The sequence below is a fragment of the Macaca fascicularis genome, chromosome 11, assembly GCF_037993035.2.
Source record: "Macaca fascicularis isolate 582-1 chromosome 11, T2T-MFA8v1.1".
In the NCBI taxonomy this organism is placed as follows: Eukaryota; Metazoa; Chordata; class Mammalia; order Primates; family Cercopithecidae; genus Macaca; species Macaca fascicularis.
The window spans coordinates 2,075,132-2,089,995 of NC_088385.1; the positions used below are offsets into that span (position 1 = coordinate 2,075,132).

A 14,864-nucleotide genomic window follows, 5' to 3' on the forward strand; every position below is an offset into this window, starting at 1 on the left:
TTTTATTTCCTAAAATCATTCTGTATATTATTTTGTTTTTTTATATTTATGTTTGTATTATATTATTTCCATGGAAATTTCTGGGTCATTTCCAGAGAACTTCCTTAAAAGGTATTGTCGGTGGCAGCGTGCGGCTTGTTAACTGATGACTCGACACCCTTGCATGTATTAAGTTCTTTCCGACCGAAACTTATATAGTATAATTATATACTGTATAATTGTTATACTGTAGGGATGTTATTATCTGCTATATTGATTCTTGATATATACATACACATATCTGATCCAGAAAGAGCACAGAATTTTTAATGTGTTCCCTTGTCTCTTCAATTTTCTGGACCCAGGAGTTGCCTGTTACCCAGGTCCTCTGACTTAAATTGATCGAGATGTTCTGTTTTTCTCCTTCCCATATTCGTGATAGGTGGAGGAGTTACTGATGGCCATGGAGAAGGTAAAGCAGGAACTAGAGTCCATGAAAGCAAAGCTGTCCTCCACCCAGCAGTCTCTGGCAGAAAAGGAGACTCACCTGACTGATCTCCGGGCGGAGAGAAGGAAGCACCTAGAGGAAGTTCTGGAGATGAAGTAAGTGTTTGTGTCTTACTCTTCAAGCACAGGCTCCGTGGAAATGCTGTTTCTCCCTGTCTTCGTCTGGCTCTGTGGATTCCCCAGTACACTTACCTAATTTTAATGCTAACTTGTAGTTCTCACTCTCTAGAATAAATCTGGTCAAAGGTGGAACAAATCCTGATCAAAGAGAAATATTTTTGGTTCCTCTAATGAATTTTAAATCCTCTGGCATATACGTATCTGTGTGTAGTTAACTCTCTGAGATTCCTAAAATCTTCTGGAAAGTTCAGGCAAAATGGTGAGCTTACTGGGAAGAGGGTTATTGGTTCTGAGGTCGTAGGAAGACGAGGCAGTTTTTAAACACATTTTTTATTGTAAACATTTCCAAAGGTACACACAAGTAGAGAGAATGAACCCCCATATACCTGTCTCCAAGATTCAATAGTTAACATTTTGCCACACTGGAAACCAATTTTTAGAAAATTGTCACTTTTAGCAAAACTTTGCTATACAGCATTTTCCTGCTTCCCCCACATTTTGTAGGTTGCTGAGACTATAATCTGTTCTGAAGCATGTATACATCTGCTAATACATAGTAGATGTTTCTTTTTCTTCTCAGTAACCTTCTGTTTAAAACAAACATGTCTTTTTGCCTTCCCCTTACCTAAAGGCCCTACTATTATTTTACTGAAACCAGGTCTATCGTGGGATCCCTCAGTTACCTTCGTTATGTCAGCAGTTATCTTATTTTTGTTGTCTTCTTTTCTGTCTCAGAGGATAGGTTTTCTTCTCCTTCATAAGGCCAGATTCTTATTTCTGTCACAGATTTTAAGTCCCCACCTCAGCAGCCTTTCGCTGTCAGTTCTCTCTCACATAATCCTTGCTCACTTCTCTGTGTAAATGCACAGTCTGTCTTTGTCCTAAAATAAAATTTTTTCACTCCAACTAGTGCTTTAAACTGACATCAGATTACTTTTCTGCTACTTTGAAATATCAGTAAACTTTGAATACCTGAATAATAGAGCTGTACAGAATCTTACCATGATACCTTAGCATGAATTCTCATGGGACATGATGATTGCGATATTGTGACTGCAACCCAAGAATGTTGAGGTGTCCTCTGTGCTTTCACGTTCTTGGGCTATAGTGCAAGGCTGAGATTCTATCCTTTTAGAAAAACATTACAGGTGATATGTCTTGGAAATAATGCATAAGTGAAGCCAGAAGTGGATTGGCATACGGGGAGAATTAAGAGAGGTTAGGGTTCCAAGTAGCATCATGAGAAAAAAGCTTGCAAATTTCAGTGGAGAAAGGGGAGTCGTCCCTGTGACTGTTGGCAATGACACTAGATTCTTCACTCTGTAGTCATTGCAGGACCCACCGTATTTTAAAGGTTTAAATTATTCAATTATTGATCATTGAACAAGTAAAAACACTTAGTCTACCTAGAGAGCTTGAGAGGCGGAAATATGAGGGGAATGAAATGTGCAGGGAGGCTGAAACATGCATATGTGTGACTCTGGATCTAGAATAAGAAATAGTCTTCCCTGAGGAAAAGTAGTTGGCCCATTTGTATAGAAAATTCTTCAGCAAAGCACTAGAATAGCCTTGTTTTCTGGAATAATCCTGACCTCATCAAGCCAAGAGAAATGAATTAATAGCTGTTCTCCATTCCTAGCATATATTATTGTAATTTTTGAGCGTCTGTTACAGATAAATGGTGACCGTAAGTTTGGGGAGACGTAAAACGGTTCACTTGGTAGCCTGCCAGTGGTGCATTAGAAACATTTGCGTTGGTTAGCCAGCCCTGAAGAGAAGGAACATTTTTATTGGCAGATCCCACAATGGTTCTTCTCTTCCTTATGCTGAGGTTTTGTTAACCATTACTTTTTTATTCCACTTTTATGTTAGCCTTTTTCCCTTAAGAAAGAAAGGATAAAAGGAAGCAGGGGAAAAATAATAAAATAACAACTGTAATAACTGTAATAAATTTTAAGTATCAGTTGAGGTCATGAGGTTCACTATTAAGAATTCTAGATGAGCTAGTTCATTCGACACTGCCCTGCATTCAGACTCCTCCTGCAGTCCCACCCTACATCAGCATTCAGAATAAATTTTACAAGTTCCATTTTTTATTTTTAATAGAATTTTTATTAAGCTGTGAATTTGACTGCCCTGACAACTGGTTTGTTCAGGGAAGGGGTGGCAGAGCTCTTTGGTTTCATTGAGAGTTTAGAGCTATTCAATAGGTAGCCTCCTATATGCAGGCAGTTAGTTGTAAGTCGTTCAAAGAATGAAACCAACGAGTAGAAGTTAAACAAATCACTATACTCATTGGGAGCTTAAAAAAATAAATAAATATGATTTAAAAGTTGATGTCAACACAGGTGAAAAATGAAAAATATTAGAATCTCCTGAACTGACTAGACAGACATGTTTGGAAGACTGGTCTTCTCTGGAAACAAGTAAAGCTGGCAGAAAAATCCAACTATCTCTATGTTAAATTATATACTCATGAGATGCTTTCTGGCCAAAAAAAGGTCTCCCACAGAAGATAAATTTTCATATGTACCTAAGAGGAGTCCAGTACTAAATTCTGACATTTTAAAAATTATTGACAGGAGAGAAAAGTAGAGAACAATTGCAATTAAGAGAGCTGTTAACAGGCCGGGCGTGGTGGCTCACACCAGTAATCCCAGCACTTTGGGAGGCGGAGTCAGGTGGATCATTTGAGGTCAGGAGTTTAAGACCAGCCTGGCCGACATGGCGAAACCCCGTCTCTACTAAAAATATAAAAAATTGGCTGAATGCGGTGACTCTCACCTGCAATGCCAGCAATTGGGGAGGCCGAGGCCAGTGGATCACAAGGTCAGGAGTTTGAGACCAGCCTGGCCAACACGTACTAAAAGTACAAAAATTAGCCAGGTGTGGTGGCACACACTGTAATCCCAGTTACTCAGGAGGCTGAGGCAGGAGAATCACTTGAACCCAGGAGGCAGAGGTCGCAGTGAGCCGAGATTGCGCTACTCTACTCCAGCCTGGGCGACAAGAGTGAAACTCTGTCTCAAAAAAAAAAAAAAAAATTATGGGGTTGCTGACATTAAAAAAAAAAAATCTCATTAGGGATTTATGACATAGTGTTCCAAATTAACCACCAAATTGTATATAGTTATCCAAATTATATCCTAGTAACAATTTAGGGGGGAAAATAAAAATGAAAATGCATTCTGAGTTACGTAAGAGTGTGTTTACTCTTCACAAAGTCATATTTATTTATACTTCCACCAAAAGCCATTTTTTTTATTGTTTTTTTTTTTTTTTTTTTTTTTTTGAGACGGAGTCTCGCTGTGTCTCCCAGGCTGGAGTGCAGTGGCATGATCTCGGCTCACTGCAAGCTCCGCCTCCCGGGTTCACGCCATTCTCCCGCCTCAGCCTCCCAAGTAGCTGAGACTACAGGCGCCCGCCACCACGCCCGGCTAGTTTTTTGTATTTTTAGTAGAGACGGGGTTTCACCATGTTAACCAGGATAGTCTCGATCTCCTGACCTCGTGATCCACCCGCCTCGGCCTCCCAAAGTGCTGGGATTACAGGCTTGAGCCACCGCGCCCGGCCAAGCCATTTTTTTTAAAAGTCTGTACACATATGATAAAAGACTTTTAGTGGACTTGGAAGCATTTTTCACAATGGGCTGGAATACTGAGGTTGAATGTTATGTAGGAAACCCACATAAATTAATATAAAATTATTTTACACTTGGAAAAGAAAACAAAATATGTTGTACAGTTTAGCTATAAACAAATAGCATTGGTGGGTCTGGGACTAGTTAAAATTATAAAGCAAAGTTTATATCTACAATCAACTATCCCTTGGGACTCCTCCTCAGTTTTGCTTAACTGTCTCATTCTGCTCCCTTTTTTTTCTGCCCTGATATTCAGTGCTCTTATACGGCACACCCTATAGAAATTTATTTACTTTCTTGTGACCTGAATTGGAATAAATTACAAACAACCCTAAATGTTCTTTGACTTTCTCCTTCTTTAAATTTTAAACTTATTTTTAAATAACTTCCAAATAGAAGAAACCACGTTTAAAAAAAAAATCCATGCTTTCTAATCGTATTTTTATGTTAAAAGCCTCAAGTGGCTGGAATAAGGTCTAGCAAATAAAGAACTAAACTTTTCAGGTAAAGGCCCCCAAAGTCCCTCTTGTTTTCAGCTTTCAAAATTCTTTCTCTCTCTCTATCAATATATGGTTCACATGTAAAAATGTGCTTACCTGTGTAGGGATGAAATTAAGACTCTCTGTCATCTACTCCTCACAAGAGGAAGGAAGTGAGATTGTTGTCCTACTTTTTCCTCATCTTTTCTTTTTTTCTCTGCTGGAGGTATAGGATCAACCCTGATCCCTTTTGTTAAATATAAATGAATCATTTAAAAGGTTAATTATTGCAGGTAGGTAACCTGATGCCTTAACCTAATTGCAATAACCATTTGAAGAAAATCTGATATATAATTTACCAGTATGGCAGGTGTTTTTGGGTTTGTTTGGATTTTTGATGTTTTTTTGTCTGTTTGTTTTTTAATTTTCCTTTCAGGACCATCTTTTTCATTGTCCTCCAGAGTGTACCCTATAGGTAGCTACTCACTCTGCAAATAGGTAAAACTCCCCTCAAGCTATGGATGTCAAATATAGTAACGTATCCATTTAATCATCAGCTTTTCTTTCAGAAGTTACTGAATGAAAGAGTATTAGAAGATGCTCTGTGTAGCAAAGGATGTGCTTACATTTTGAGCCAGTTTGCTTACCCATGAAACAAGCATAATAATACTTAGACCCATCTCATGAAGTTGTTGTAAGGATCAAATGGATTTTTTAAAAAAACACGTTTACGTTGGTAAAGCTGAATGCTTGCAAAGCATGATATTTACAACTGAAAATCCAATTTGTACTTTTGTATTTGTACCTGGAGAAATCACTTAACTTTTCAGGTTTGCAGTTTTCTCACTCAGATTTGAAAGAGTTTCCTAAATCTCTAAGATCCCTCATCGATTTAAAAATTGTGTACTTTGGCCAGATGACCTCCTGAGGTCCCCTGATTCTGCAGTCGTAAATGTCCTGTGTAAATCAGGGAAGTAATTCATATACAAACAGTATACTACGGAGAAGTTGGAGGCCAGACGTCATGATTCCTGGCTGAGGACTAGGCTACATGTTCACTGAGTGAGACTGCCCAAGGCTTACCAGAGATTAGATGCTACAGAATGAGAGTGGAATCGTAATGTTAGAGCAGTGGGGATCTGCAGTTCCAACCCAGTCAACATGGAGAAATCCTTGTTCACTTCAGTTATCTAGCTGAGATAACAAAAAAGATAGGTTTTAGGAGCAAGGACCATGCTCTAATATCAGGCCTACTCTAGACCCAGGCTAAGACTAGTAAACCGAGGCCCCCGTTAAGTCTTACAGGGTAGACCAGATTTGGACGGTGAGTCTCACTGAGATGGAGAAGCCTGGGAAATATCCTGAGCTCTCAGCAGATCCGCCTGTCAAAGGTTAAATCCAAACCTACACAAGTGCAGGGAGTCAACTATTAACTGACTTGCATGTACCAGAATAAAAATCACTGCTCCTCAGAAGAAATTAACAGAACCATATTTGCAATATATCCCATGTTGAACTTTTAAAAATTACCAGACATGCAAAGAGTCAGGAACATGTGATCTGTAGAGCAGAAAAGGAGCGTGTGGTAGAAATCACCTCTGAGGAGTCCTATTCGGTTTAACAGAAAAAACAAAAAAAACTAAATTCACCGTTATAAATATACATCAAAGAATGAGAGAAAAATGTCATGTTGGTGATGGAATAGATAGGAAATCTCAACAGAGAAAGGAAGACTATTTTAAAATGGAAATTTGACATAGTGAGAACTTGTCTCTACAAAAATGTTTTAAAGTATCAGCCAGGTGTGGTGGTGCCCACCTATAGTCCCAACTACTTGGAGGACGAGGCGAGAAGATCACTTGAGCCCGGGAGATTGAGGCTGCAGTGAGCTTTGATTGTGCCACTGTACTCCAGCCCGGACACCAAAATGAGACCCTATCTCAAAAAAGTAATAATCGTAAAATGAAAATGGAAATTTGATAATTGAAATAGAAATGAAAAATGTATTGGATAGTCTTTTTTTTTTTTTTTTTTTGAGATGGAGTCTCGCTCTTGTTGCCCAGGCTGGAGTGCAGTGGCGCCATCTCGGCTCACCACAACCTCTGCCTCCCTGGTTCAAGCAATTCCCCTGCCTCAGCCTCCCGAGTAGCTGGGACTACAGGTGCGTGCCACCACGCCTGGCTAATTTTGTATTTTTAGTAGAGACGAGGCTTTTCCATGTTGGTCAGACTGGTCTCCAACTCCTGACCTCAGGTTGGCCTCCCAAAGTGCTGGGATTACAGGCATGAGCCACCGTGCCCGACCTGGTGGATAGTCTTAATGGCAAATTAGAGCTGTCAAAAGAAAGAGTCAGTGAACTTCAAAATAGATCAATTGAAATTGTTCAGTTTGTAGAACAGTGAGCAAAAGGATTTTTACCAAATGAACAGAGCCTCCGTGACATGTAGGACAGTTTCAAATGGTTTGACATGCATGTAACTGGAACACTGGAAGGATAAAAGAGTGAGAATGAAGCACATGAAAGATAGTTTTTAAAAATGACCAACATATTTCTCTAATTTAATTTGAAACCATAAATCTTTGATTTACAAATCCCGGAAACTAAGTGAAACCAGGCAGGATAAATACAAAAAATAAAAAATCACAACTAGAAATATCATAATCTAGTCGCTGGAAACAAAATATGTAGAGAAAAATAAAAGCAGCCTAAGAAAAAAGGCACAGCACATAAAGGTAAACTATGATAGCTGAGTCCTTCTCAGAAACAGTGAGGACCTGAAGACAATGGAACTTCTTTTAGGGTACTAAAAAAAAAAAAAAAAAAAAAAAAATTAGCCTAAAATTCTGTAACCAGAGAAAAAGATCCTTTAAAAACTAGGATTAAATAAAGACAATTTCATATAAACAAATATGAAAAGAATTCATCTCTAGAAAGCACGCTACAAGAAATGCTAATGGGTGTTCTTCAAGCTGAAGGGAAATGAATCCAGATGGGAACATGAATCTACAGGAAGGAATGAAGAACACCAGACATGGGCCGGGCACTGTGGCTCATGCCTGTCATCTCAACACTTTGAGAGGCCAAGGTAGGAGGATCGCTTGAGTCCAGGAGTTCGAGACCAGCCTAGACAACATGACAAAACCCTGTTTCTACAAAAAAAAAAAAAAAAAAGAAAGAAATTTTTCTTTCTTTTGAGGATAGTGGCTCATACCTTTTTTTCCAATTACTTGGGATGCCGAGACTGAGGATTCCTGGGCCCAGGACATGGAGGCTGTAGTGAGCCAAGATCACACCACTGCACTCTAGCCTCGGTGACAGAGTGAGACTCTGTCCCCCCGCCAAAAAAAAAAAAGAAAACACGGACATGGTAAATCTGTTGATACATATAGAAAATGTATTTTTTCTTTTCAGAATTCCCTTAAAAGACAACTAAAGCTTTAAAGTAAAAATAACATGATGAGCTGGCATTTATAATATGTGTAAAAGTGAGAGATAGGACAACAGTATCCCAAAATATTAGGAGGTAGAATTGTAAGGTTGTTAGGTTCGTGAAGTAGAAAATATGAGGTGTTGGCTGGGCATGGTGGCTCATTCTGTGATCCCAGTGCTTTGGGAAGCTGAGACTGGAGGATCATTTGAGCCCAGGAATTTGAGTTTACACTGAGCTCTGTTTGTGCCACTGCACACTAGCATGATTGACAGAGTAAAATCCTGTCTCTAACAAAAAAAAAAAAGAAAAGAAAAGAGAGGAAAGAGAGAAAGAAAGAAAAAAATTATGAAGTGTTAGATGTGAAGTAGTACAATTTCTAATCTAAATAGACTTTGATAAGGTGCATATTGTTAGCTGTAGAGCAACTACCAGAATAATAACAAGAAAAATTTTACAAACCCCGAAGAGCGACCAGGCACCATATCTCATGCCTGTAATCCCAGCACTTTGGGAGGCCAAGGCGGGCAGATTACTTGAGGTCAGGAGTTTGAGACCAGCTTGGGCAACACAGTGAAACCCCCATCTCTACTAAAAATACAAAAACTGGCCGGGTTTGGTGGCGGGTGCCTGTTATCCCAGCTACTCAGGATTCTGAGGCAGGAGAATCGCTTGAACCTGGGAGGTAGAGGTTGCAGTGAGCCAAGACGGTGCCACTGCACTCCAGCCTGGACGACAGAACGAGACTCTGTCACAAAAAAAAAAAAAAAAAGAAAGAAAAGGAAAAAAGAAAAGAAAAAACACCTGAAGAGCTAATAGAGGAAATAAAATTCAATGCTAAAAATTATTTCATTTATCCAACCAATAAAGGCAGAAAAGGAACAACAAATGAACAAAGAACAGGAACAACAAATGAATAACTTAAATTCAACCATATCAATGTTTATGGTGAAATGAAATATGCTAAACACACCAAGTAAAGGACAGAGATATTAGAATGGGTGTATTAGAAAAAAAAAAAAAAAAAAGCAAGGCTCAATTGTGTGCTGTACATAAGACCTATACTATCATAAACACTGGCTGGAATTAAAGAATGGAAAAAGGTAGTTCTTGGAAATAGTAATCATAAGAAACCTGGCATAGCTATATTAATATCAGACAAAGGAGACTTCCAGACAAGGAGTATTCCCAGTGATTAAAAAAAAGGGCATATCATAAAAACAAAGCAGACAATACATCTGAATGACATAATAATCCTTATAAATATATATCTAATAGAGCTTTAAAATTCATGAAGGACAGACTGACAGAACTAAAGGTCAAACAGATCTGTGGTCACCAGTCATCACTGGGGATTTTGACCTCTGTTCCTTAGAAACTGATAGAATTAGTCAATAAACAAAAGCAATCAGAAATACAGAAGATCTAAAGACTATTAACTTGACTTATTTAGCATTTATAGAATACTGTATCTAACAACTGAAGAAAATACATGTTTTTTAAAGTGCATATGGAAGTTTCACAGAAACAGAACATATGCTGGGCCTTAAAAGTAAGTCTCAGTAAATTTCAGAAGACTGAGATATGTTGGAGTTGTTCTTTAACAATAGTAGAATTCAGTTAGAAGTTAATAAGATACTTAGAAAATGTTTGGAAATTAGATAACATAATTCTAAATACCATGGCTTAGAGAAGAAGGAATATTAGGAATCATTTTGAACTGAATGAAAATTCAAATGTGAAATTTTGTGTTTCACAGTTGAATAAGTGGTTAGAATGAAATGTTTTTTTTTTGTTTTTTTTTTTTTTTGAGACAGAGTCTCGCTCTGTCACCCAGGCTGGAGTGCAGTGGCCGGATCTCAGCTCACTGCAAGCTCCGCCTCCCGGGTTCACGCCATTCTCCGGCCTCAGCCTCCCAAGTAGCTGGGACTACAGGCGCCCGCCACCTCGCCCGGCTAGTTTTTTTTTTTTTTTGTATTTAATAGAGACGGGGTTTCACCGTGTTTGCCAGGATGGTCTCGATCTCCTGACCTCGTGATCTGCCCGTCTCGGCCTCCCAAAGTGCTGGGATTACAGGCTTGAGCCACCGCGCCCGGCCTAGAATGAAATGTTTACCTTTATATACCTATATTAGAAAAGAAGAAAGGTTGAAATTCATTGATCTTAGTTTCTACACTAAGGTACCAGAAAAACAAGCAGAGCAAACCATAGTAAGTAGGATAACTGAAATAGTAAAGATAACAGAAATCAAACACTTAGAAGACAGAGAATCAACAGAGAAAATTCACAAAATTCATAACCATGGTTATTTAAAGAATTAAAAAATTGATAGGTCCCTAGCAAACAGATCAAGGGAAAAAGGAAGGCACATGAATTGCCAATACTTGGAGTGAGAGAGGGGTTATCACTCCAGTTTCTAAAGACACTTAAAAAGAGAATATTTTGAGCAACCTTATAACGATAAATTTAATAAATATATTAGACAAATTCTTTGAAAAATACAATTTATTAAAACTGGCTCAAGAAGGAATAGAAAATGGAACAGGCCGTTTTCTATAAAAGAAATTAAATTTGTCATATGGAACCAAAAAGAGCCCAAATCGCTAAGGCAGCCCTAAGCAAAAAGAGCAAAGCTGGAGGCATCATGCTACCCAACTTCAAACTATACTACAGGACTACAGTAACCAAAACAGCATGGTAGTGGTAGTAAAACAGACACACAGAGCAAAGGAACAGAATAGAGAACCCAGAAATAAGGCTTTACACCTACAACTATCTGCTCTTCCACCAACCTGACAAAAACAAGCAATGGGGGAAAGGATTCCGACAAAGGTTTAATATCCAGCATCTATAGGGAATTTAAACAAATTAACAAGAAAAAACAACCCCATTAAAAAATGGGCAAAGGACATGAACAGACACTTCTCAAAAGAAGACATACATGTGGCTAATGAGCATAGGAATAAAAGCTCAAAGTCACTGATGATTAGATAAAATGCAAATCAAAACCACAATGAGATACCATCTCACGCTAGTCAGAATGGCTGTTATTACAAAGTCAAATAACAGATGCTGGTGAGGTTGCAGAGAAAAAGGAACTCTTATACACTCTCGGTGGGAGTATAAATTAGTTCAACCGTTGTGGAAGACAATGTGTCGATTCCTCAGAGACCTGAAAACAAATGCAATTTGATCCAGCAATCCCATCCCTAGGTATATACCCAAAGGAATATCAATTGTTCTGTCATATATACATCATTAAATACTACTCAGCCGTTAACAGTAACAAAATAATGTTTTTTGCAGCAACTTGGATGGAGCTGGAGGCCATTATTCTAAGTGAAGTAACACAGGAGTTAAAAACCAAAAGCCTTATGTTCTCACTTATAAGTGGGAGCTAAGCTATGAGTATGTAAAGGCATGCAATCGACTTTAGAGACTCCAAGGGGGTAGATGAGGGAGGATATGGATAAAAAACTATATATTAGGTACCATGTATATATACTACTCAGTCGATGGGTGCCCTAAAATCTTAGAATTCACCACTATATAACTAATTCTTGTAACAAAAAAACACTTATACCCCAAAAGCTATTTGAAATAAAACAAGACACATGTACACCTATGTTCATTGCAGCACTGTTCTCAATAACAAAGACTTGGAATCAGCCTAAATGCGCATCAGTGGTAGACTGGATAAAGAAAATGTAGTGTCTGTACACCACGGAATATTGTGCAGCCATAAAAAAGAACAAGATCATGTCTTTTATAGGAACATGGACGGAGCTAGAGGTCATTATCCTTAGCAAACTAACGCGGGAACAAAACCAAATACCACATGTTCTCACAAGTGGGAGCTAAATGGTGGCAACACATGGGCACATATAGGAGAACAGCGGACTCTGGGGTATATTGGAGGGTGGAGGGTGGGAGAAGGGAGAGGATCAGGAAAAATGACTAATGGGTACTAGACGTAATACCTGGGCGATGAAATAATCTGTACAACAAGCCTTCGTGACACAAGTTTACCTATATAACAAACCTTCACATATGACCCTGAACTAAAAAATTAAGAAAAAGTCCAGGCACGGTGACTCATGCTTGTAATCCCAGCATTTTGGGATGCCGAGTTGGGCAGATCACAAGGTCAGGAGATCAAGACCATCCTGGCTAACACGGTGAAACCCTATCTCTACTAAAAATACAAAAAATTAGCCGGGCGCGGTGGCGGGTGCCTGTAGTCATAGCTACTCAGGAGACTGAGGCAGGAGAACGGCGTGAACCCAGGAGGCGGAGCTTGCAGTGAGCTGAGATTGCACGACTACACTCCAGGCTGGGCGACAGAGCGAGACTCCGTCTCAAAAAAAAAAAAATTAAGAAACGAAAGGAAAAATAAATTGAATTTATAATCAAAAACATTCCTACAAAGAAAACTCCAGGCCCAGATGGCTTTACTGTTGAATTCTACCAAATGTGTAAACAGTCTTAGAGAAACTCATTCACAAAATAAAGAGGGTATTATAGAAGTACTTACCAAGTCAGCTTAGAATTGTGACCCTCGTGCCTAAACTTGACAAAGACATTACAAAAGAATAAATTACACATCAATGTCACTCATGAACGTTGACATAAAAGTCCCTAACAAAACCGTAGCAATTTGAAATCAAGATAAAGAAAGCTAATATATCACAGCCTGGTTGGCCTTATTTCTAGAATGCAAGGTTTGGCCAGTATTTAAAAATGAATTAATTAAACTCACTACCTGAACAAAATACAGAAAAAAATCATGTAGTCACCTGAGAACATTCAGAAAAGGCTTTTAATAAAAGGCAACACTCATTTATGATAAAATGTCTTAGCTGACTAGAGATAGAAGGTAATTCAGCTCAATAAAGAGCATCATGAAAAATTTACAGCTAACATCATACCTAATGATGTAACCTAAACCCTGAGATTGCAAAAGAGATAAGGATGTCTATACCCCCACCCCCGCCATTCAATACTATATTGGAGATCCTAGTAATGCAAGAAAGGAAGGAAAGAAAAAGAATAACATTCAAAAGAAAATTCTAAAACGTATGCATTCATAAATATGGTTGTTTAGGGCATTTTAGGCATAGTTTGGGGATACTGCAAGTTTTGTTCCAGACTACTGAAATAAAGTGCATATTGTAATAAGGCGAGTCATACAAATGTATTAGTTTCCCAGTGCTTATAAAAGTTATATGTAAGCAGGGTGGAATGGGTCATGCCTGTAATCCCAGCACTTTTGGGCCATGGAAGGTGGATTGCTTGAGCCCGGGAGTTCAGGACCAGCCTGGGCAACATAGACCCTGTCTCTACAAAGAAAGAAAATAAATAGCTGGGCATGGTGGCAACACCGGTGGTCCCAGCTACTGGGGAGGTGGAGGTGGGAGGGTTGCTTGAGCCCAGAAAGTCAGGGCTGTAGTGAGCTGTAATCACGTCACTGCACTCCAGCCTGGGTGATAAAGTGAGACCTTGTCTTGCAAAGAAAAAGTTATATGTACACTATGCTATAGTCTGTTAAGTGTGCAATATCATTGTGTCTAAAAAAATGTGCATACTTTAAAAATGCTTTATTTAAAAAAAAATTCTCGCGATCATCTTGAGCCTTCAGGGAGTCACGATCTTTTTGCTACAGGAGGGTCTTGCCCCTATCTTGACAGTTGATGGCTGCTGGCTGATCAGAGTGGTGGTTGCTGAAGGTTTGGGCAGCTGTGGCAATTTCTTAAAATAAAACAATAATAAAGTTGCCACATCAATGGACTCTTCCTTTCACAAAAGATTTTTCTGAAGCATGTGATGCTGTTTGATAGCATTTTACCCACAGTAGAACTTCTTTCAAAATTGGAGTCAATCCTCTCAATCTTGATGCTGCTTTACCGGCCGGGCACGGTGGCTCATGCCTGTAATCTCAGCACTTTTGGGAGGCCGAGGCAGACAGATCACGAGGTCAGGAGATCGAGACCATCCTGGCTAACACGGTGAAACCCTGTCTCTACTAAAAATACAGAAAAATTAGCCGGGTGAGGCGGTGGGCGCCTGTAGTCCCAGCTGCTGGGGAGGCTGAAGCAGGAGAATGGCATGGACCCGGAAGGCAGAGCTTGCAGTGAGCTGAGATCACGCCACTGCACTCCAGCCGGGGTGACAGAGCAAGACTCCGTCTCAAAAAAAAGAATTCTATTGGCCAGGCGCAGTGGCTCGTGTCTGTAATCCCAGCACTTTGGGAGGCCAAGGCAGGTGGATCACCTGAGGTCGGGAGTTCGAGACCAGCCTGACCAACATGGAGAAACCCTATCTCTACTAAAAATTCAAAATTAGCCGGGTGTGGTGTCGCATGCCTGTAATCCCAGCTACTCAGGAGGCTGAGGCAGGAGAATCACTTGAACCCGGAGGGCAGAGGTTGTGGTAAGCGAAGATCACACCATCGCACTCCAGCCTGGGCAACAAGAACAAAATTCCATCTCAGGAAGAAAAAAAAAAGAAAATTAATTAGGTATATTTGTTTTCCCATGTATGAGGAAGTCTCTGGATTTCTGAGTGTTTCTTTTTAACCTGTCTAGGGTGTGGTGGTTTTATTTCATAAAATTGGGAGTTGGGAGAGAGGTATTTCTTGTTGAGTTCACAGTATTATTGTATTGTGGTGAGAAAACATAGTCTATAAAAGGAAAGCACAGGGGGCGTAAATAC

At 39.3% G+C, this 14,864-nt stretch overlaps 1 protein-coding gene across 20 annotated transcripts in view; it reads left to right on the top strand.

Moving 5' to 3' along the window:
• The window catches only part of ERC1 (ELKS/RAB6-interacting/CAST family member 1), a 503,040-nt gene that overhangs the window by 270,537 nt on the left and 217,639 nt on the right, over positions 1-14,864 (top strand). For all 20 annotated transcript variants that reach the window (XR_012419854.1, XR_012419846.1, XR_012419850.1 and 17 more), the window contains one exon: positions 422-582. Coding sequence is in view for 11 of the 20 variants with exons in the window: in XM_045366369.3 (XP_045222304.2) it covers positions 422-582 (161 nt within the window). In the remaining 9 variants the exon portion in view is untranslated. The remainder of the gene's footprint in view (positions 1-421; positions 583-14,864) is intronic.